General features: G+C 33.8%; 1 protein-coding gene, 1 long non-coding RNA gene and 1 pseudogene across 5 annotated transcripts; 1 reads left to right on the top strand and 2 right to left on the bottom strand.

Moving 5' to 3' along the window:
• Positions 1-4,618: 4,618 nt before the first annotated feature.
• On the bottom strand, positions 4,619-5,470 carry LOC148933253 (myosin-binding protein 7-like; annotated as a pseudogene).
• Positions 5,471-9,146: 3,676 nt separating this feature from the next.
• On the top strand, positions 9,147-18,441 carry LOC125219073 (MADS-box transcription factor 23-like). The gene is made up of 9 exons (XM_048120937.1): positions 9,147-9,280; positions 9,514-9,705; positions 11,930-12,008; positions 16,693-16,754; positions 17,211-17,310; positions 17,390-17,431; positions 17,518-17,601; positions 17,719-17,891; positions 17,992-18,441. The coding sequence occupies exons 2-9, from the start codon at positions 9,524-9,526 to the stop codon at positions 18,008-18,010; spliced, it is 741 nt and encodes a 246-aa protein (XP_047976894.1). The 5' UTR covers positions 9,147-9,280; positions 9,514-9,523; the 3' UTR covers positions 18,011-18,441.
• Positions 14,693-21,223, bottom strand: LOC125219074 (uncharacterized). 4 transcript variants are annotated; one of them, XR_016135979.1, is made up of 6 exons: positions 20,955-21,223; positions 20,474-20,557; positions 19,226-19,339; positions 18,499-18,634; positions 17,139-17,262; positions 14,693-14,838 (listed from the first exon to the last, which is right to left on the bottom strand). It is a non-coding gene; the product is annotated as an uncharacterized LOC125219074 (long non-coding RNA). The 4 variants fall into 4 exon arrangements; XR_016135984.1 differs by having other exon boundaries at positions 18,499-18,585; XR_016135982.1 differs by having other exon boundaries at positions 17,163-17,262; positions 20,955-21,222.
• Positions 21,224-22,594: the final 1,371 nt, after the last annotated feature.

Raw genomic sequence — 22,594 nt, 5'->3', positions numbered from 1 at the left:
AATGTTTCCCCGCTTTGGTTCATACCAACGTCCGGATCTTCGGAGACTGCCAAGTAGGCTTTGAATAACTGGATCATCTCATCCGGAGTGTACGGGGTGCGGGTACCACGAGTAGGAGGAGTAGGAGTAGGAGTAGAGCTGCCGCTCTCTCTCGATCCGGGTTCGGTGCCCATCCTATCGCCCATCGGGGGCATCTTGGTCGTCCACCGGGTAAGACTGGTAGCCACCCGGAACTTGAGAACCTTGGGTTTGAGAAGGGGCCGAAAATTGCATTACCGGACTAGGGAATGGTTGTGAACCGAACCATTCGTGATTCCAACCGCTGGAGTCGGAGGGGTGATCTCTAGAGCTGGACATTGTGTAGTGTGGCGGGAATTTAGATGAGAGAATAGATGATAATTGATGAGAGAATACATGAGAGAATTTGAATGATAGAATAGATGAGAATTGTGTAGTGTGGTGGGAATTTTTTTGTGTTGAAGTGGGGGTATTTATAGATGAAAATGTAAATTTTGGGAAAAAAAAATTGAAAAATAAATTAAAAGTGTGTAAAAAATAGATATAATTTATTGGGAAGTGGGATTTTTTTTTTATTTAAAAACAATTTTTTAATTAATTTCGAATTTTTTTAAAAAATAAAAAGAAAAAATCAAAGTTGCCAACGGCTATGCCGTTGGCCAATCGTAGCCCGCCACGTAAGTCTGCTCAGCGGCACGGACGTGCTCTTATTTAAGAGCAGCGTCGTGTCGCTGGCACAGACGGACTAGCTGCAGCGGCGGACGACGATGGGGCATGCCACTGGCACCGACGGACACGCCCCGCTGGGATGCTCTTATCTTACTAGAAAGAAAGAAGTTGGAGTACTGAAAATAAAAGATGTTTTTTTTATCGAAACTGCCCATGAAAAAAGTTTATATTTTGTAGGACGGAGGTAGTAGAGTCCCATTATCCACAAATCCAGTCTTAAAGACTGAAATAGAGACCAAATTAGGGCCCTTCATTTTCTTAATTTTGTGGTTAGGATTAATTTACAATTAATTTAATATTTTATTCAATAAAAACTTTTTTTTAATTTTTAATTTTTTTTATTCAATAAAAACTTGCCGGAGTAAATAATGAACTAAATGAAGTAAGTTTGATATATTATTTAAATACATTAATGATACAACAAATTTTAGTGTTAAACGATAAGCGGTAATAATGAACTATATTCAATAAATAATGAACTAAATGAACATTAGTTATGAAGTAAATATGATATTTTATTGAAATACAATGTTAACTGTGTTAAACGTAAAGCAGTAGTACTGAACTTATTACTTCATTCAGTCATGCTATTACTTCATTCCATTAGTTTATTACTTTATTTAATTAGTTTATTACTCCCTTCGTCCACGAATAAAAGTCTCATTTTTTCATTTTTGTCCGTCCACGAATAAGAGTCCTGGTTCATAATTACCATAAATGGTAAAGAGACCACACATTCCACTAACTCATTCCACTCACATATCATTTAAAACTAATATATACAAGTGGGACTCATATTCCACTAACTTTCTTCCACCCACTTTTCTTAACATTTCTTAAAACCCGCGCCATTTAGAAACGAGACTCTTAATCATGGACGGAGGCAGTATTTCATAATGTGTTATGACATAGTTATCTTTCAGTTGAAGTAAATTCGGTATGTAATGAATGCGAAAAATTAGTTCATAACATACATTCATTTAATTCATTATGTAGTGAATATAATTCATTATTTACTTCAGCAAGTTTTATTGAATAAAAAAAAAATTTAAAAATAAAAAAACTAAAATTAAAAAGTTATTAAATAAAATATTTAATTAATTGTAAATTAATCCTAACTATAAGATTAAGAAAATGGATAACCCTAATTTGGTCTCTAGTTCAGTTTTTAAGAAAAGTTCGACATTGATCACAACTCCGGAACGAGTATTTGTAAATATCTACTACTTTTCATGTCTTTAACTTAATTTATATTTATAGTATGCTTTCTATCCCTTGGTAGACAATTTTTTTGAAAAGTGTAAAGTAGATTAAGTGAAAAGAGAACATAAGTATAAGTAGAGAATGAATAAATATCATTAAAAATAGTGCGAACTATATATTTAATTTCTGAAATTTAAGGTTGCGGGTTTCTGAAAAAAATATATACTATCATGATTCATGTATAATCTATAGATTTTGATTTATTTCCTTATGAAGTGTTTTTTTCATTTTTTTTAACTCTTTTAGAAATGTCATCAATCCGGTGAATTTTGTTTATTCAAAATTTCCACAATGCCACTTATGATAATTGTGTCTCTCTCTCAGGACAAAATTGCTCTTTTTATGGAAGGGGAAATTTTAGTTCTTAATAATTTTTTTAAAAAATGTAAAATTACTTTACATGTAAATATATTTAAATTTAAGGATTATCCAAGATTTTTTTTTTCAGGGATTGTCAGCATGCGAAGCTCAAATTTCAGGGACTAAATGTGTTATAATATAAAAATATTTATTTAACTTGAGATGTCTTATAAAAATATAAATTGCTAGTTAATTTGGGGTGGATAAAATAAGTATGAATAAATCATAAAGTGTGAGACATAATTTTTACATGATTACGAACACATAGAGGTGGTTTTTCCTCAATGGTCTAACATTAGGATATCAATCAGGTCAACTCTCAGGTTTGGAACAATCCTATCGGATTGTCCGACTTTTTTATTACATGTCATTCAAGTTATAAATTGTCAGTTCTGATCCTAAACATTAGGGTTTAGGGCTAATCCGCCGTGCCAATAAACACACAAAAAAAAATCACTAGTGAAGTAGTATATATTTTTATTAATAAATTTATATCTATAATAAGTTAAATGAATATTATTCCATATCGAAACTAAAATGGGTCTCACTAAGTTAGGAGAATATAATTTTTCCTAAAGACAATTATTTTTTTAAATCTTTATATTTTTTACAATAAATATAAAAGTAAATTAAAAATAAAATAATGAATATTGCTTTCATATAACAAATCGAAATATATTTTAACATACATTTGAAAAAATTTACTAGTAACTTTTAAAAGTTTGAAAAGAATAATAAAAATTTTAAACTATTTTTTTAGTGAACTACATGCACGATATGTGGACAATTACATTTCACTTTTGCGGTGCCTTTTGCACCGCTGATCGCGTTTTCTATTTTACTTTTTTTTTTTAATTCAAAATCCATAGGAGTACTATAAATACCTCTTCTCTCATTTCATTTCATTTCATTTCATTTCATCCACACTCACTTCTCTCTCTTTTTCCAACTCTCTACTCGAACTGAACATCGGTGATAGCGACGATGACGAGATACACTCGCTTTTAGATCGAGTCATGTTGGACTACGCATTGTGCGTAGAGGAACGACAAGGGGAAGAACAGTTACACTCGTCGGTCAGCGGGTCTTCTGTGAGCACACCATAGCTGCCCAATGGATGTACTCGGATTTCTTTGCCAATGAGCCACGTACGGTAGGGCCCGTCGTCGCCAACGTTTTTTGAATACGTCTAGATCTTTTCTTTCGCATTGCTAACATGTTGGCGGCACGTGATGAATACTTCTAGCAGCATCTGGATGCCAGCGGCAGACCCGGATTATCAACGCTGCAGAAATGCACGACTGCACTGAGGCAGATGGCTTATGGTCATGGAGGAGCGACAGATATGTTTGACCAATATCTCCACGTTACTGACACCACTGGTCGCGAATGTCTGAAGAAATTCTGTCGGGGAGTTGTTGAGGTTTTCAGTGACACTTACAATCGGAAGCCAAACGCTATCGATTTTCAGTTTCTACCGGTGTGGCCCACGACCCCAACATCGGGGTTTACCGCACGACCACAGTCACATTCTCCGTGCCTTTGTTACTACCCGCGAGGAAGAAGTCCATACTCGCCTCCAACGTGATATGATTGAAGAAATTTGGGAACATAACCATTGAAACGTATTTGTACCCTTTTTTAAGTTTGTTTCTCATTGTATGTTTTTAATATTTTAATATGACAAAGATATTTTAATTTATTTTATTTGATAACGTAACAAAATTACAAAAATAAAAAAATGGCGGTGAGGTGGTAAATAGGATGAGGCAATTTATAGGGCCTATTGCAAGTGTTTGAATTTGAGGATAAAATATTAACGTGGCGTAAGGAAAATATAAATGGGTAGATTTACATCTATTTTGAGGTAGCCCATGAAAGTTTGAACTTGCATGAAATTTCATTTATTTTCTTTTAAAACCTCAATATGCTAAAATTGATTTGAATTAGTAAGAGAAGTGATTATATTGATGATGTTTAAGATATAGTTCAGAGTGTTGTTACGTGGAATGGGATCCCTGCTGTGGTGGGGTGCACAGTAGGGACTGTTGTCCCTCACAACCATTATTTTTTAATTTTTTTTAATTTTATTTGTTTTATAAAATAATAGGGTATGAGGGACAACCGACTTTGATGTGCACCCTACCACGACAGGGGGCCTCATCCCGTTGTTACATATACTTTCTTCGTTTAATCGAAGATGACTCACTTTCCTTTTTAGTTTGTCTCATCTAAAATGACCAATTACTAAAAATATAAATCTCGTTATTTTTACTTTATTCTCTTCATCTAACATAAAAAATCTCATACCGCGAAGAAAGAATCCATCTTCTTTGGGACGGAGAGAGTATCATATGATCAGGAGTGGCTTGTGGTGTTGATTTTTCCCAGATGCAAGGAAAATAGACAAAAGCGAGCTCATGAACGGGATCACTCCATTTATATAACTCGGCATCTTCAAAAATACTATTAATACATTGTTGTTGAAGTGAAATAAGAGACAGCTCTGGTGTGCTGCCGCAGCAAACGAAGCTCCGCTTCGCGCCTCCACAGCACCCACTCCAACGACTGAATCACCTCCTTATCGTGGACGTCTCTGGCCTCACACAATCGACGGTGCTGATTGAATCCCATCTGGATCGAGTTCTTCTGGCGTTGCAGTCGCTGAATCATACCCATGGCTTCCTCCGTTGCAGTTGCAGAAGCCGCCCTCTCTCTCTCTCTACCTCCGCAACGGCTGCATCCGCTCTCCGCCGCTCCATCTTCACCAATTTTCTCAATGCCCACACCTCTGATCCACATTTTCCCCCTCTCTCCAATACAAAATCATACTTTCCCCCCGATTTTCGTTTCGATTTCGCATCAACCACTCTTGTTGATCTACTAACACGACTAGTACTCTTCGTTTGAGAAGATACTGATTTCAAGCCAAAGGCAAGCACCAGAAAGAGAGCCCAAATCTGAGACATTTCTCGAAAATTTCCCAACACAAATAATCCGAATCCAAGATGATAATAAACAGAGGATACATGCCTCAAACATATCACATAATCCATCGGATTTAGTCCTCAAATGACTATGAGATTGAGAGGGAAACAGAGGTAGGGAGATTTGTAGAGTGGAGACTATGGAAACGCTAAAAATCGAAATTAAATACTTATTGACTCTCACGACTTAATTACATGATTTAATTTAGGTAAATTGCTAATTTGGGTAGAATTAAGTGGTCTAGATTTTATGTGATTGAGCGTTTTGTATTAGTCAATTTTGTTAAATTCATTGAATTTCTCTTCGAATAAGGTATGCTAACTAAGTTCATTGAACTTTACCCTTCAAATATGGAGTAGTACTATATAAAACTATGTTATTGAAACATTATTGTTGATAAATATATTAATGAGACTTGATAAGCCATGTGATCATATACTATGTTCAAAAAGACATTACTAGAATCTCAAATAAGAATCTCAAATTTATGAAAATTATCACCATGTAAATTTTGCATTTAACTGTATTTAATTTAATATTTTGTTATGATTGATTATTATAGAACGGGAGAGTATTTGTTTCTCTTTTGTATCTAGTTTGAGAGATTGACCATCTCTCACCACTCAACCAAAAAGATGTCTTAGTGATTATTTAATCCTTGATGATCTGATCCCTACAAAGGGTTCAACCCAAATTGGAGCTTGAGAAGAAACACTTATTTGAGAGACTTTGGCACTTGGACTCGAGCCAGGTTGGTGCCCAAAATCCCCCTTCTTACCAGAGCGAATGAATGATGAGCGGAATGAAGTTAGACATTGGAAAGAATCCAAGAATCAGCAAAGGGACATGAGGTCATGATAGGGGAGCTGGAAGGCCAAAAAAGAATTCAAGAAAATGACCGAGAGGTAAGCTGAATCCTCGTTCTTGTGCTTGACCTTGCTTTTTAGTGCCTGCTCATGTCTTGAACTTAGGATCTATCTTTTTAGTGACTTAAGCCTTGGGTGTCTCTCTAGGTGTCGTGCTCTATTTGCTAGCTCTTCTCTTTTTTTCTCTTGTTGGTTTTGGGCTCGTTGTTTTCGTATTTGCGTTTTTGACTAGGTTGTTGGTTAGTTTTTGCTTAGACATTTTTTTGCTTTATTGTTTGACGTTCTGGCTGTCGATCTTTAGCTCGCCACAGCTACATATTAGAGCATATGTTTTTTATAAAAAAAAATAAAACAAGCCCGCCTGTAAATTTTAGCATGTTTCTCAGCACATTTAATGAATAACTCAACCATGTCATCAATTTGAAGCACATATATGCCAAATTAACAACATATTACAAATAAAATATTAGAATATTTTGTCATAAGAAAATTGAGAATTTTTTTCGAAATTCATTGTTTTAACGGATTATTTTAAAAGTTGCTACAAAATAATTAATATATTATCAAAAATTTTAATAATTATTACAATAGTCTGGAATAGTGTAAATTCGAAAGTCATAGTATAATATTTCAACAGCCTAGTTAGGATTTCAAAAGCCTAATCCTCAAATTTTTAGTTGTTGGGAATTATTAATGTAACTGTGTGGACTTTAGCAAAATGTAATCGAACCACCGCATCGTCCTAATCACCCCTTAAAATCATAGGCGCCAAATACTGAAACTTAGGACTCTCGAAGTAATATAATTAATTATTTTGTCAACTAAATAAAGTGCTTTAGTTCTCTTAAGGATTTTGCAACTTGTACCGGATCTTCATCATTTATCTTTAAAAAGCATTCTAGCTAGCTACTTCCTTAAATATGCCATATATGTCTAAGTGCCAATCATAATTTGATGTCCCCCACATCTATCTGATGTTCATCTTTATTTAATTAATTTTTATTAGAAACTAAATACGTTTGGCATACATGTTAATCATCACTTATTATTTCAAACTCGTTTACTTTTCAATCCGTGTGTCCAATAGGAAACTAATTTAGAAACTACGTAAAGTCTCAATATATAGTTACGTTATAAGTTAAAACAAGATCTTATTATGAAATTTAATACTACTAGAACATACATACAAATAATTCCAATTAGTTTTTTGGATTTTTTTTTTCTATCCAACCATTCAAATTTCGAAGTACTGGTACATGGTGTGTATTTTTTAATTGATGAGGGAGAAGCACTATCATCCATGAAGAAAATAGTGAAAGATTCTTTGCAGTGAGAAGGCAATTAAAATACATATAAAAATAAATATCCACAGGGACAGATATTATCATATAAATATCTACAAGGACAGCTTAATGGTGGGATTAAAAAAATTAAATTGAGTGTAAAAGTTTTCCATCTTAGAATAATGCTGTACAGCTCATTATATGTAAGCCAATTTAAGAAAGATTTTGTACAGCCTTATTGATTTTATCTGGATTGTTTAACATGTTACATATTTGTAATTACTGGATTAAGAAACTGCAACAAAATAAAATAATTCCGATTTGGATTCCCCCAGGCGTACGTATACACCACTATCTACATAGAATGATTTATATGGGGAAGTTGTGCACATTATAGTCCCATGCCATGTATCATAAATTTATGTCTCATTTACTTTGGTGAATAATTTGGAAGGGTGAACTCTATATTAATCAACCGTCTTCAATATTTACTTCTTAATATAAGAACTCGATTAATTTAATTTTGAGCCATTTACATGCTAAAGAGTTACTCTTGATAATCTATTCTTAATCTTATACCAATCGTAAACTCTTGATTGACGTTATATTTTTATCATCGAAATATCTGAACTATCTATTAATAACTCCATTCGTCCTATTAAAAATGAAACATTTATTTTTTTAGCAAGAGATTTTATGTAGTGTTATTTTGTAAATTAACAAAGAAAGAATAAAATAAGAAATATGGAAAGTAGGGATGGTGTTGTTTCTATTTTAAAAAATATTTCATTTTTAATGAAACAATTCAAAAATAAAAATATTTTATTTTTAATTAGACAGACGGACAGAGAGAGTACGTTAGTTAATTGTAAAAATAATGTAAACAAACCAACACGAATAAAAACACAAATAATTATTTTGGTAATTAGTGAAATGATGATATTGCACTTTGTCAACCTAGTTGGTGGTACAGACGGTTTTTAAATAATGTTCCCTCCGTCTATGAAATGTTGTTCAGTTTTAATATTTCGGTCCGTCCATGAAATGTTGTCAACTTTGCTTTTTTTTTTTTTTTTTATAATTTAAATAGATCCTACTTTCCACTAACTTATTACGTTCACATCTTATGGAATATAAAACTAATATATAAATATGCGGCCTACAATCCACTAACTTTTTCCACTCATTTTTCTTCACATTTCTTAAAATCCGCGCAAAGTCAAATATGGACAATATTTTGCTTACCGAGGGAGTACTAATAAATGATTTTTCTCTAGTCGTTAAATTGAAAATTCGAGTCTAAGAAAAATCATTAATTAATGAAAACCTAATTAGATCCATTGCCACCTGTCAGTGATCTATAGGCTAGACACTGTGACATACAGTATATTATAATTTAAATCCTTTCCCAAACAACCCAACCAGTCAGAAAAGACCTCAATTTTCATTGTACGAGGAAACCACTGCCTCAACTTTCTCGAGTAGTACAATTTTTATGCTGCTCTCTCTCACCGCCCAACATTTGTTTATGCACCCTCTTTCTATATTGAGATGGTCCATGCCCTAACTTGCCATTACTTAAATTAGTTTAATACCTTAGTGATTTCTCTATCCAAAACCACCCCAACAAATTTGGCGAATTAAATTAAGCAGCTCCAGGTTTTGGAACAGTGGTTTTGCCATACCGCTTTCCTCACGCTTTACAATACCATTACCACCTTCTTCCAAAATAGAACTCTCTCTTTCGTTAATCTTCCCTTCAAGCTCGAATTAGTAAGTCCTATAATATAAATTCAACTCTCTCTCTATTTCTATTTCTTATTGCTCTCCTTTCTTAATTTTGCTCAAATGTTATTGTGTTGGATAAATCAATCACCCATTTTCTCCTTCATTATATTCTCTCCGTTGCTCCCGATCTCGGCGCCGATTAACCTCAGACCGAGAGCGTAGAGATTAGCGAGAATTGGAAAAACCCTATTTTTTTACACTGTTTTTTTGGGTTGCAGAGAAGAGAAAATGGGGAGAGGGAAGATTGTGATTCGTAGGATCGATAATTCGACGAATAGGCAAGTGACTTTCTCGAAGAGAAGGAATGGATTGCTTAAGAAAGCAAAAGAATTGTCAATCCTTTGTGATGCGGAAATCGGGTTGATTATCTTCTCCAGCACTGGAAAGCTCCATGATTTTGCAAGCACCAGGTTTTCTTATCTTCCACCTACGACTAATTGCACTTTTTTTTCCCTTTTATATGTCTCGATTTTTTTTATCAAACCAAGTTGTGTGCGTGAAACATTTAATACAACTTTTTTCAGATAATTAATAATAACAAAGTACAATACCTAATAATCTTTTAGTTGCGACTTTTTATGATGGTGTAAGCGATTATGTGTGCTTGTGTTGTTCGATGCTAATCTGTATATTACGCCTGAGAAAAACTGAATCTGGGAATGTGTATATGATGTCCATGTGCTATTTATGGAGTATATCATAAATAACAAATATATATGAATGTGAGATTAAATAAATTAAAGTACTAATTTTATAGATCAAGTAAAAGGAGGTTTTAATAAGTACAGAAATTATAGTTTCTCCTGAGAGATCAGGTGCATATATATCACGCATGCGATAGCAATAATCTTTCCTATTATAGAAAATTTTATGAACCATTTCTTTAACAATCATCAACTAGCTACAACTTGTCATTTCAGTATATTGTCGGACGCTATATGTATATGTGTGTATATAGATATATTGTGAGAGAATGAAATACAAAATTAATATACTATATATCTAGAAAGTAGAGAATCTCTTGCATGATAGAGAACAAATGGCAGTTTTTAACAGAATTTGATTATAACAAAGTTCATATGCTACGATCTGCGCTCTAGGGAAAAAACTTACTAGAAAGTTCAAAAATGTAAGTAATTTTAAAATGTACATTTATGATGGTGTAACATGATCCGTACGTATCATGCACAACTATTGATAAAACGAATCGATTTGTTTGACTCGCTGTTAAAACTATATATTTGGAAATATTAGTAGTATTAAATTTGGTACTTGTAATTTTAAACAACATTTGGAATATCCAACGCTAATTTTACATAAAAAATGGTGTTACCTGCTCTAGTTAATAACCTAATATTACATTTGATATCTTTTTTTGAAACGGTAATTACATATTTACATTTGATATTGGCGGACATAAGATTATCAATATATAGGTTTAATTATATTTCATAATAATATTAAATTTCATTTCATAAAGCAAACATCGGACTCAAATTTTACGATTTTTTTTAAAAAAAAATGTTTTAATTGTTCATAGTTGGTTAATTTAATTGGGTAGATTGTCTAATATCACTAGTTCTTCTCTAATTTCACTAGTATTTGTTAACTGAATTATTAAATTAATGTGTGTTTTTTTATACAACTAATTCATTATTACTCATTTTCTGATCATACGCCTGCCATTATTTTAAACAACTATGCTATATAAAAACGAGTCTTGTTCATATTTGCCAGCTAACCACTTGACAGTTATGAAAAAAATAATTTGGACAAGAAACAGTTTATTTTCTTCCCATGATTATACGTTATTTATATATAGTGAACACACACTATTATAGGATTACATGTGAATAATTATTTCATAAAAAAAAGTCATGCTCATGGTTGCCAACTATCATGTGAATCATTGGTTCGGTGGACGTGACTGATAAATGTGATTGATATGATAGAGTAATTAAGATTGAATTATTTGGATTACTTAGTCTTGTGTTCGAATTTTTGGTGTAGGGCTAATTAAAGGTTTATTATATGATGCAGAAAAAATAGGATCACTTTTTATAAATCAATCCAACTTTGGGGGTGATAGATAGCCATCCATCTAGTCATCCATATGAATAGAGTGTTAGCCAAATTGAATTATTTTCGTCTATGCTAGTCGTCACTGTAAATATATATGTAATCAATTTAACTGCATGTTTTATATAGTGCCTTACTTCACATCGTGTTTCAACTTTTTAGAAGTTACTTAAAATTTAATTTTAGGTATATCTCGTGTCAAAATAATACAGTAAATATGAATTTGTTTTGCTACTCACTGAATTTTCACTTATCTTCAAGAGTAAATTACATTTTAAATCTTAAATCATTGGAGTAGTACTTTACATGTCTACGGCCATTGATAATACTCCACCAATTAAATGCTTGAATCACCAAACAATTTATCAAAATGAGACTGCATGCTCCGGCATGGCACGTCATCTTTTCAGTCAAGTCATTTTTTTTTTCAAATATCAATGTTTTACAATTTAAAGTGTAATTGGCTATTTTAAATATGAGCACATGCATTGATAACATAATGGGCATTGTGATAATTAAGAAATTTGTACATCATTTTGTTTAACATTTGAGCAGCATGAAATCTATAATCGAACGATACAACAAAGTCAAGGAGGAGCATTACAATCTGATGAATCCTACTTCCGAGATCAAGGTAATCTTTATCAATCATCTCTATTTAATTCTGGATGTGGAAATATTATTGCTTAAAATATGTGTCCATTTTTAATTACCAATACTCTTGCTCTTAAAATCTAGGTCGACAACGTTAATGCCTTACCTTCAAAGATCATAAATCTAGGACAACGTTAATGCCTTTCCCTCAGCGAGAGATAGAGTCCGAGTAAATATTATTGCTTAAAATGTGTGTCCACTTTTAATTACCAATACCAAATTGTGCATGCTTCATTCATACTAATTGGAAGGTTATAAAAGGCTGTCCAATTGGATATCGGGTATCCGATGCGATCCGAAAATTGACAAAATTGTCAGGTATCAGTTACCGATACCCGCAAAATCGAGTACCAGGTTATATTTTTAGAAAATTCAGGCACCGGGTATTACCTGATTGGATAACCCAATAAAAATTACTAGTCAATACTACATGTTCATTTCCACTAATTGCAAAACGATTCTACAGTATATACATAATAGATGAATTCATAAAACATAATCAACTTGTGTATGGAATTGCCTTCTCTTACGGGTTACGGCCAATATCATGAGACGCTGAGGCAGGCGGCATAACTGTTGCCTAGGATATGCAGAAACAGTGAGAGGCAAATGGTGAGAACAATGGTCGATTTGGCATCTCTGCTCACTTCCCACCTCTCTTCTCTCCAATTCCAGATTCCACAATCTCTATTCCATCCCCTCTCTCCATCTTCCACACCCATAGGCCCATTTCTCGATTTTTCACTTCTTTTCCCTCAATACACGCCGAGCCCGAGTTTTTCAGGATTGGATACCCGAGTCGGGTAATCGGATACCCAAAACTATATAGGATTCGGGGTTGGGTGGAGGATTCTAGGGTCTTCGTGTTCAGATACCCAATTTTTTCGATCAGATATCCGCAGATACCCGATTATACAGCCCTAACGGTCACGGAATGTAAACCTACTAGTGTAGAGGGAATATAATCCACATAATCAAATTATGAATGAATTGTTTTACATAGATAGTTCTAGAGTTGGGTTTAAATCTGGTTATAGTAAAGTTTAAGCGCAAGTTATTTAAAGATTCAGTGCAAGTATTCTCACGTACACACCAATAACAGTTTTTTTTATTAAAACTCTTTCCAATAGTTCTACTTGCAAAACTGAAAGGAGAATCATTAATTTTCATTAATCCAAGACTTATATATTAGTGATGCCATTGTCAAACTCTAATATAGTCCATTATTCTTTTTTTGGAAGTCATTATGACACAAATTATTGTATCCATATTATCCTTAAATATTTGTGCAGACAATAAATAGAGCAACTTGTATACATGTAAAGTACGTTTCAAAAGAAAATGAAATATCTTTTCTTAATATGCATTGAAATTAAATGTGATTAAATTGGTGGGACCAAATTGTATTTCAAAATAATACTCCCTCCGTCCCCGATTAGGAGTCACACTTTGACCGGGCACGGATTTTAAGAAATGTAAAGAAAAGTTGGTTGAAAAAGTTAGTGGAATGTGAGACCCATTTTTTTATATTGGTTTTATAATAAAATGTGAGTGAATTGAGTTAGTGGAATGTGAGACCTACTTACTATTTATGGTAAAAATGAAGTGTGACTCTTAATTGAGGACGGACCGAAATGGAAAAGTGTTACTCTTAATCGGGATCGGAGGGAGTATGAAATATATTTTCATAATATGTATAGAAATAAATTGTGATTAAATTGACGGGGCCGAGAGAGTATACCAAAGTCCTTGTAAATTAAGTTGTTGCCCGGCTACCGAGAGATTATAAATATGTACAGTAATATTTGATATTGAATGTGATCGAACGTTTGCAAGTTTGCTTTTCGTGCATGTCAATTTTCTCTTCTTCTTATTATGTCTCGGATTAAGCTAACCTAAAAACTCTATACTTATATTTTTAACAGTATCATAATTGTGAATTTTATAATCAAACACCAAATATATTTCATTGTTCACGTGGTCGCCATTTGAAACAATATATTTTAGATAATTCTTCACATCTTTGTAATTTGGAGGAGTCTTATGCCATCACTCTCCATTTGGATCTTAACCCATCAAACATGACCGACAAATATGATTTTGACTATAGCAGTCTTCACTAAAAACTTATATTTTAAGTATGAACGCAATTATTTGCGTTGAAAATTTAAAAAAAAAACAACCACAAATTAGGTTGCAAAAGAAATTGTCCCTAGGTTAGAACAATTTGTCTTACTCTTTTTGCTTTTATGGAGAACTTCCATTTGCATCTCCTAATTTTAGTTTTGATACCAATAATGAAGATGATTTTTGAAGCATTAGTGGTATATTTATAAAATAAATTAACGTTCTTAATTGCATTGAAAAATGTCGTTGGCCATTTTTTTAGTGATTCTCGTGGGCAGAATAAATAGTTAAGCCAAGAATCTGATTTCATTTAAACAAGTCTTGGGGATCCCCAACACTTCACTTCCATTTATTATTCTTCACGAAAGCTTTGCGTAGGGTAAGACCCTGTTGAAAGGCCTTAATGAACACAGCAGCCCTTGTCTGAAAATAAAACACACACATGACATGCCCATTAAGTATATAACCAAAGTTCATTATCACATTTTTAAGCTTATGTATATTTCAATGTAAATGTCTAACATACTTAAGCGTCCTCAATAGGTAGCTACCTTAGGATAGCCCACTTTCAATTAAGTATCCCATAATTGCTCCTTCACATTTGCCTTGCCTTGCCTTGCCTTGCCTTGAGTAAGAACTCATCTGCAATAGAAAGAGCTTTCGCCTTTCGGGTTCAATCTCCACTGCCCATAGCCGATCCAAAAGGTTGTCAAGATTACGTCTATCACTTTTGGAAGAGCATAAACAGGGTCTTTAGCATCTTTAGTGTTTCCGTGTGAGGGAGAGGTTATAATTTAAGATTCACAGGAGAGCTATTACTGGACTATGACTGCTCCTCAAATAGCTTAAGTCTTTCAGTTTGAAGTTTTAGTAGCCAAGTTATTAGTTTGAGTACATGGAACACATACTTATTCAGTAAACATAGAAGGCCCAAGTAATGGCTACATACTATGGAGATGAGACCTAAAGGGTAGAGATTAGGGCGACTGAGACTCCTAGGAGTTGTTTAGTACTCATGTTTACTTTCTTTTACGGGTATCGGGCACCCACTACCCGCAAATAATGGGATTGGGGTTGGAATCGGGTATTAACATTGGCAGATTCATGTTTACTTGTAAATAAAGTCATGTCTAATCTTATACTTTCTTGTTCGGATGCTTTTTTCTCAAAGTCTGACCCTTGGCAATGTGTCTCAGGATTATCCATCTCATTTTCACTCTATGACTAATTTGACCCAAGATAATCCTCATTTTGGCATATGCTATACTCCCTCCATCCAAAAAAAAATAGTCTCATTTGTGGATGACAAGAGTTTTAATGTGAAATTGGTAAAGTAAAAGAGATGGTAGAAAAAAAGTAGGTAAAGTAAGAGAGATAAAGTATGAGAGAGAAGAGAAAATTCGGATGAAGTGTGGGAGATAGGAGAAAAAGTGGGTAAAGTATGAGAGATAAACTTTCTATTTTCAGAAATGAGATTATTTTTTGTGGACATCCCAAAATGGCAAAATGAGACTATTTTTTTTGGATGGAGGGAGTATTATACTACTCTCACTATTATCTAGTCTAACGAATTGAACGTCACCCTAGTGTATTGAAAGAAGTAGGTAGGTCACGGAATTCATTGCACTCATCACATTGGCATACCTGAATTCACTATACCTCAAAGTCAAGCTATATTAAATCAAGTCATTCAGATACTGGTTCTGAGGTTAAAGACGATGAACTTGTAGTTGTTTTCCTTATCCAAATATTAGAATAACGCACTCCTGACTCACTTTTATTTTTAGTTTGTCCCATCCAAGATGACTCATTACTTGTATCAATAATTTTTTCTCACTCCACTATTACACTAAATAACACTGCATTAAATGCTTTGTCATTCAAGTAAGGGGTTATCTTCCTTGGGACGAAGGGAGTACTTATGATTAATGGATATCTAGATGGCTCTCTTCAAATGCTATACAGGCTTCCAATGATCAATGAATATGTAGTGTAGATGTTAGTACTCCCTTTCAGGATATGCGTTACCATTTTGAGTGTCTGAGATCCAATTTATTCCTTCTACACCTTTGAAAAGACAGTTCCTACTGCATACCTCACCACGAATCCACATATGAAAGATAGGTTTCTTAAAATCCACCTCATGGTGTTAAGATACTACTCCATTAAATTAGAAAATGTAAGAGGATGAGAAAGTATTCCCAACGTTCCACGTTCCAAAAGCAGCTAGGCTGCACTCCTATTTCTTGGTGAGTGACTATGTAAAGATTATACTCTATTCATGAGAAATGTAAGATACAGCTAAATAATGATAACCATCCATAAATTAACAACCAAAGACTATAATAAATTCCGGCACAAATAATGATAACAAAACAATTTTCTAAATCAGACAAGATTCCCATGCATCCCATTTCAACATATCTCCAAATAATGCAAATTTCACAATAGCCTGGTTAAATTTCTGTAGCAATTTGACTCATAGACCATGATATTTTGGTGGTAATACCTAATCCTACTTTGTCAATTTTGGATAGGTATGGCAAAGGGAAGCGGAAAACTTGAGGCAACAACTACAGTATTTGCAAGAAAGTCATAGGTAACCCCACCAGATTTGTTATGTATAGTAATTTGATTGAAATTCTCTCCCAATACCTTTTACTGTTGATAAAGAGATATGAGGAAAGTAACTGAAAGCAGATGATATTGTAGAACATATACTGCCCCATGCATTGGGGCTTAAAGCATCTACGGATTGTTCTATGCAATCGTCTTATATACATAGTGCATCATCTCAGTCACACACTAGATAATTTTGCAAAGTGTCTCTTGTTATAGAAACTCGAGACATGGATAATGCGGCAAACATGTGGAAGATACATATACACACATTGTTATAGGAACGCGAGAAATGGAGAATGCATTACAAATGTGTATACATGCATGCATATAAATGAAATTCAGTTAGTAGGATTATAGGCACCTGGACTCCGAAAAATAGCAATACCTCTCATCTTTCACCTGAAATGACTTGCCTCTGTTGTTGCGGTTGCAGGAAACTTTTGGGAGAGGAACTTGCTGGATTGAACATTAGAGACCTCCAAAATCTGGAAAATCAACTAGAAACGAGCTTAAAAGGTGTCCGTGTGAAAAAGGCAAGTAAAAATCATGTCTACTGTACTATATGGACAAGTTCTCAAATAAGTATTTATTTTTCATTTATATCTCACACAGGAACAAACTCTGACTACTCAAATCAACGACTTAAATCAGAAGGTCCACTTATAAAACAATGAGCAAGTTATAGTTTCTATTCAATATAACGTTTAGAATTGGGGATAACATCATTAATCATGTTACAGGGAAACGCCATTCATCAAGAGAATATGGAACTTTACAAGAAGATGAATATCATTGTCAAGGAGAATGAGGAATTGCGGAAAAAGGTATTGGCAGACTACGACTAAGACTCAAACGTGTATGATGAATAAAATCTAAGCCAGAAGTCAAAAGTAAAAGTATATCTGAGTCACGAATTCACGATTAAAGCAAGTTTGATGCAGGTTTATGGCCCGGGAAGCACAAGCGAAGAAAACAGGGTTCCCCACAATACAAGCGAAGAAAACAGGGTTCCCCACAAAATCAACGATGGATATTCTTTTATACCTATAAATCTTGAGCTGAGTCATCCACAAAAGCAAACAAATGGTGCACCAAAAGATGCAATGAATTTGGGGTTAGCTCCATTTAACCCTAATTCACACGTATATTAGGCACTAAGAATGGTTTCCCCTTGCTTGTTTAATCAAATGACTATAAAATTGACTCTTGAACAGGCTTCAACTGCAGCAATGACACGCTGGCAGCACAAACAATATGTTTCGCAGTTCTAAGCCAAGTTATCCGACAATCCTACTGAACAACTCAGATGGACTTGATATTTTGTGGCTCACAATGTGTCTGCAAACGGATGGTCATCCTGTTCATTAACTGTGAAAAGACTAGAGATTTTTATGTACATAGTCCCATGATTGTTGTAATAATGGCAGAAGGCAGAAGCAAGGAATGTTTAAGGTTAACTCGAGCTAACATTGTGGTAATTGATGTCGCCAGCGGTAGTCCCTACTAATTCTTGTTAGATAAGATAATGATAATACACTGGAGACATGCCAATAGGATGCTTCAGTAAATGTGAAAGTTAAAATCGCCATTAATGGGGGTTGGGAAGGTAACAGTATAGTACTAGTCCGTCAAACCATAATATATACTAAGAATTGTTTGTTTTCCGTTGATGGCATGCAACAAACTTAAACCGTAGGTCCTGCAAAAACTCAACAACTTACCACAGAAACTGGTTTTTTACTGTACATTATGCATGTGTGGATGCCTGTGCTGATGTATACGAGGTCCATATCCTGTTTCATAAAGATCTGACATTTGGTGGCATCAACCTCATTGCTGAATCACCAGATAACTTCACTATACAGATTTAATAGATTCATTACCAAACCTTCAAAAAATGATAAACAGCTAATCTGCACAAATTCGCATGTATGCTTGACAGTTTAGCATTAGCTGCTAATAAAACCAATCAAGTAAAATAGCAAATATCTTGCATGTAATAAGCATAAAGTTTGGAGCCCATCTATAGGTAAAGAACCAGCAGCCTAGGCGGAGCCAGGAATTGATGTAAGGAGGGACAAAAATATATTACAAATAAATTTTGAAGAATTGAGAAGGGGGCATTTAAGAGAAAATTATAAACAAATTTGCAAATTTGAAAAAAAAAATAACATTGATATACATTTTTGAAGAGGGGCAAATGCCCCACCAAGATACCATGTACATCCGCCCATGGCCTGTAAGTACATACTACTATATATATTACCAGTTCATCTGCATACCTATTTAACCTAAAATAGGTGCATCAAAGAGCAGGAGGTGTTAAAGTCATTAATAAATACAAGAAGGTTGTGATTGAAATGAAGGACACATGGATAACTTTTTCAACTTCAAAGTAGCAGATAGATAGATAGTTGTTCAGATATATATGGTTTTTGAACTTATTACCTTCATTTCAAACTAGTTTCCAATGATTTGGTTCCACTTTAATAGTATTTTTCATCTCCCATCCAAAAGCAATGTTTCAGGCAAACAGGAGAGCCCATCCCAAAAAAGACTAGCCTGTTAGGAGAGATAACTCATTTAGTCTATAAGCCTCACACCAATTTCTCTCACAACCGATGTTCGACATTGAGCCGTAACAAGTAACCACAGGCAAGTACATATTCTATGGCAATATCAAAAGGAGTTATACGTGATGCCTAAGTTTAATAATGGATCACCATACTGTATTGCACACCCAAGACAATTTTGTTTATCATAGGAAGGCTCCATTATCTACTACTAACTACAATGCTATGAACTAATTTCAAGACCTCTCTTTAAACAAAATGTAGTCAAATATTTATCCAGTTACCTTCTTTCACAGGTATTGTAGAGTCATATACCACAAACCATTTTTATCAATGCTCACTCTATCCAATGCTCACTCTATCCCATCACTTTATTCTCAACAGATTAAGTGAATCCTGACGGTCAAACATTAACAAACAAGATAATCACCTAGACTCTGAGCCTCTCAGTGTATCTAGTTTCTCCCCTTTAGAATTAAGCCAATATAAGACTTAATCACCTAGTTTTCAATTAACTGTGGCCTGATTGGAGTATAAAGGCATGTTATTATTCAAATTTTCATCTCCTATTGAAGCACGCAAGACCATTACTGAAGATGCAAATACCACAGTTTTCAGCATACTTGCAAGTTGTTAGAATTACACAGTTTTACAACAAACAACTATCAAATTACATAATTCCAATAACAGATACAGACAAAAAGTGAAACATCGAAATGCCGACACATGTGACTTTTTTTTACTTGACATCTCAAAAGTTTAACTTGTAAGTTGTAACATGTAGAGAAAAACTCTAGAACTTCTGTCATCAAACATAAAGTAAAAGATTACCAAGATTAACATAAAAGAGTTATTGAATTTGAAACTACTTAGTTAACTCATTAAACTACCATTTACGATATTAGAGTCACCACCAATAACGAAATCCTAGGTGAAAACAAGCACAGTTCAATCAGAATCAAAGAGAGGCAGAATCACAAATAATACATTCACAATATTCAACATTATGGTAACCATCAGAAGCTATAGATGAATTGAAATCAAACGTTTCTGGTGAATTTGGTCACCAAACTCTGATTTAAGAAAAAGAGAGAGTAAAAGAAAGAGGATTTGTAAACTGAACCTTACGTATAGGTGAAACAGTCCTCGTAGCTTCAATAATCATATATCCTTTCGTAATATGACAGGCTTGGAACCACGCCAAGAACTGGAACCATGAAATCAAACACCATCAATTAACACTACGAGTTCAACATAATCTATATTTCTACTCTATTTTTTCCCCTTATAGATTGTGGAACAGAAGATTTTGACACCATTGTTTCGACAGGCTAAATATCAAACACAAATCCGAAAAGATTAATGCTAGAAACTATACCAGATAAATAAAAAGACAACTAACTAAAGAGAAACCAAAACGGGACGAAAACATCACAGATTGTATTAATAAGAAAACGAACAACAGAATGTACTGTATGTACGTCCAAAATAAGCCAAGCTAAACTCTCCAAGAACAGATATGAAAGTAATTATCCATTCAAACATACAGAAAAAACACAATCACAAAAGCCAAAGCAAAGGCCACCAAAGAGAGAATAAAAGACCTTTGAAGCTGCGAAAGGAGAAAGCAGACGAGAACCATCCGCTTCTTCGAGATACTTTCAACATCTAAAGAGCGATGGCGAATGAATATCTCGAAGCATAATCGCGGTTTCCCGATAAAGGGGAAATGTTGAGCTAAAGTCTTTAGGCAGAAGTGATTGAACTCGTAAAGATGAAGAGAGAGAAGAAAATATCTGCAACCATGAACTACGTATCGAGTTTTCTTTGAATCACGGATTCGGTGCTTCCGGTGTTTATGGGGAGTGGATCCCCTGCTGTAGTGGAAACACAGCAGGGGGTGCTGTGCTGTTAAACGGCACCGTATAGATACAATTGCTGCCTCCCCTTATTTTATCATTTAAGTCAGCGTTTTGTTTTAATTGCTGCACTCCTTTATTCATTTTGCTTCAATTGCTTTACTCCCTTATTTTATTATTTAATGATATATTTGTACAATGATTTTGGTAAACAGCACAGCACCGACTCAACTCTCAACATTTTAAAACTTAATCTTTTGTATAATAGGTTAGTACAAGCTGCGTTATGCAGCAAACTAATTCATATTTTAAGTGATTTATGTTAGAACCAATTTTTTATTTAATTAACGATTCATTACCATTTAAGTATTCATTAAATTTATGGATTATTTATTTTAGTAATTATCATTTCATACTTTTATATTCACTTGCATGCTTATTTCGATTTTACTTATTTAACTATTAATATTAGGTCTGACAATTCTTGGCACGATAATCCGACATAAATTCATATGAAATTATTATCAGATTAAGTTCAGGTTATCCTATAAGAAACAAAATTACTACTTTAATTATTTTTATTAATTAAAAATATCACTACATCCGTCCCATAACTTTTGTCACACTTTGACCGGTTACGGGTTATATCTAAAATTATGTATCATTAAAGAATGTGAACATCATGAATAGAACAAATGAAGTATTATAAACGAGCTTCAACTGTGGAGTATCATTTTAAATAATTTTATATAATAAATTTTAGTTACCAAAGTTAATATTCAACAAACAGTATTACTTATATAAGTAAATTCACCTATTCAACAAAGTAGTAATAAATAATTCCGGTTTCATAATTCTGTAGTCCGTATTAACCAAAATCATTGTATCAATATATCATTAAATAATAAAATAAGGGAGTATATAGCAATTGAAGCAAAACGAATAAGTGAGTGGATCAATTAAAACAAACGCTGGCTTAAATAATAAAATAAGGGGAAGCAGCAATTGTATCAATACGGTGCCGTTTAACAACACAGCACGCCCTGCTGTGTTTCCACCACAACAGGGGATCCACTCCCGTGTTTATGTGCGTCATCAAATTGGGGATTTTTTTAATTGATCATAGAGAGATATAGATTTTTTAATTAATTTAATCTAATTTAGAGTTCGGATAAGTACAACGCATTTTGGTTAATTGATTGAGATTTACACTTAATGTAATTCAAGTTCTTATTCATTTACATTGTTTCTAATTAATTACTAGTATAAATCAATAGCATCCAGGGCACAATGCAGCCGGAGCCGGAGCCGGACTCCGGCTCCACTCCTACTCCATCTTTTTATTTGATTGTAAGAGGTGGAACAGAAGTGGAGCATGCGAAGGC

Source organism: Salvia hispanica, chromosome 1, assembly GCF_029641045.1.
Source record: "Salvia hispanica isolate PSC_SH4W2 chromosome 1, Shi_PSC_v1, whole genome shotgun sequence".
Taxonomy (NCBI): domain Eukaryota; kingdom Viridiplantae; phylum Streptophyta; class Magnoliopsida; order Lamiales; family Lamiaceae; genus Salvia; species Salvia hispanica.
This window is presented reverse-complemented; position numbering and strand designations above follow the sequence as displayed.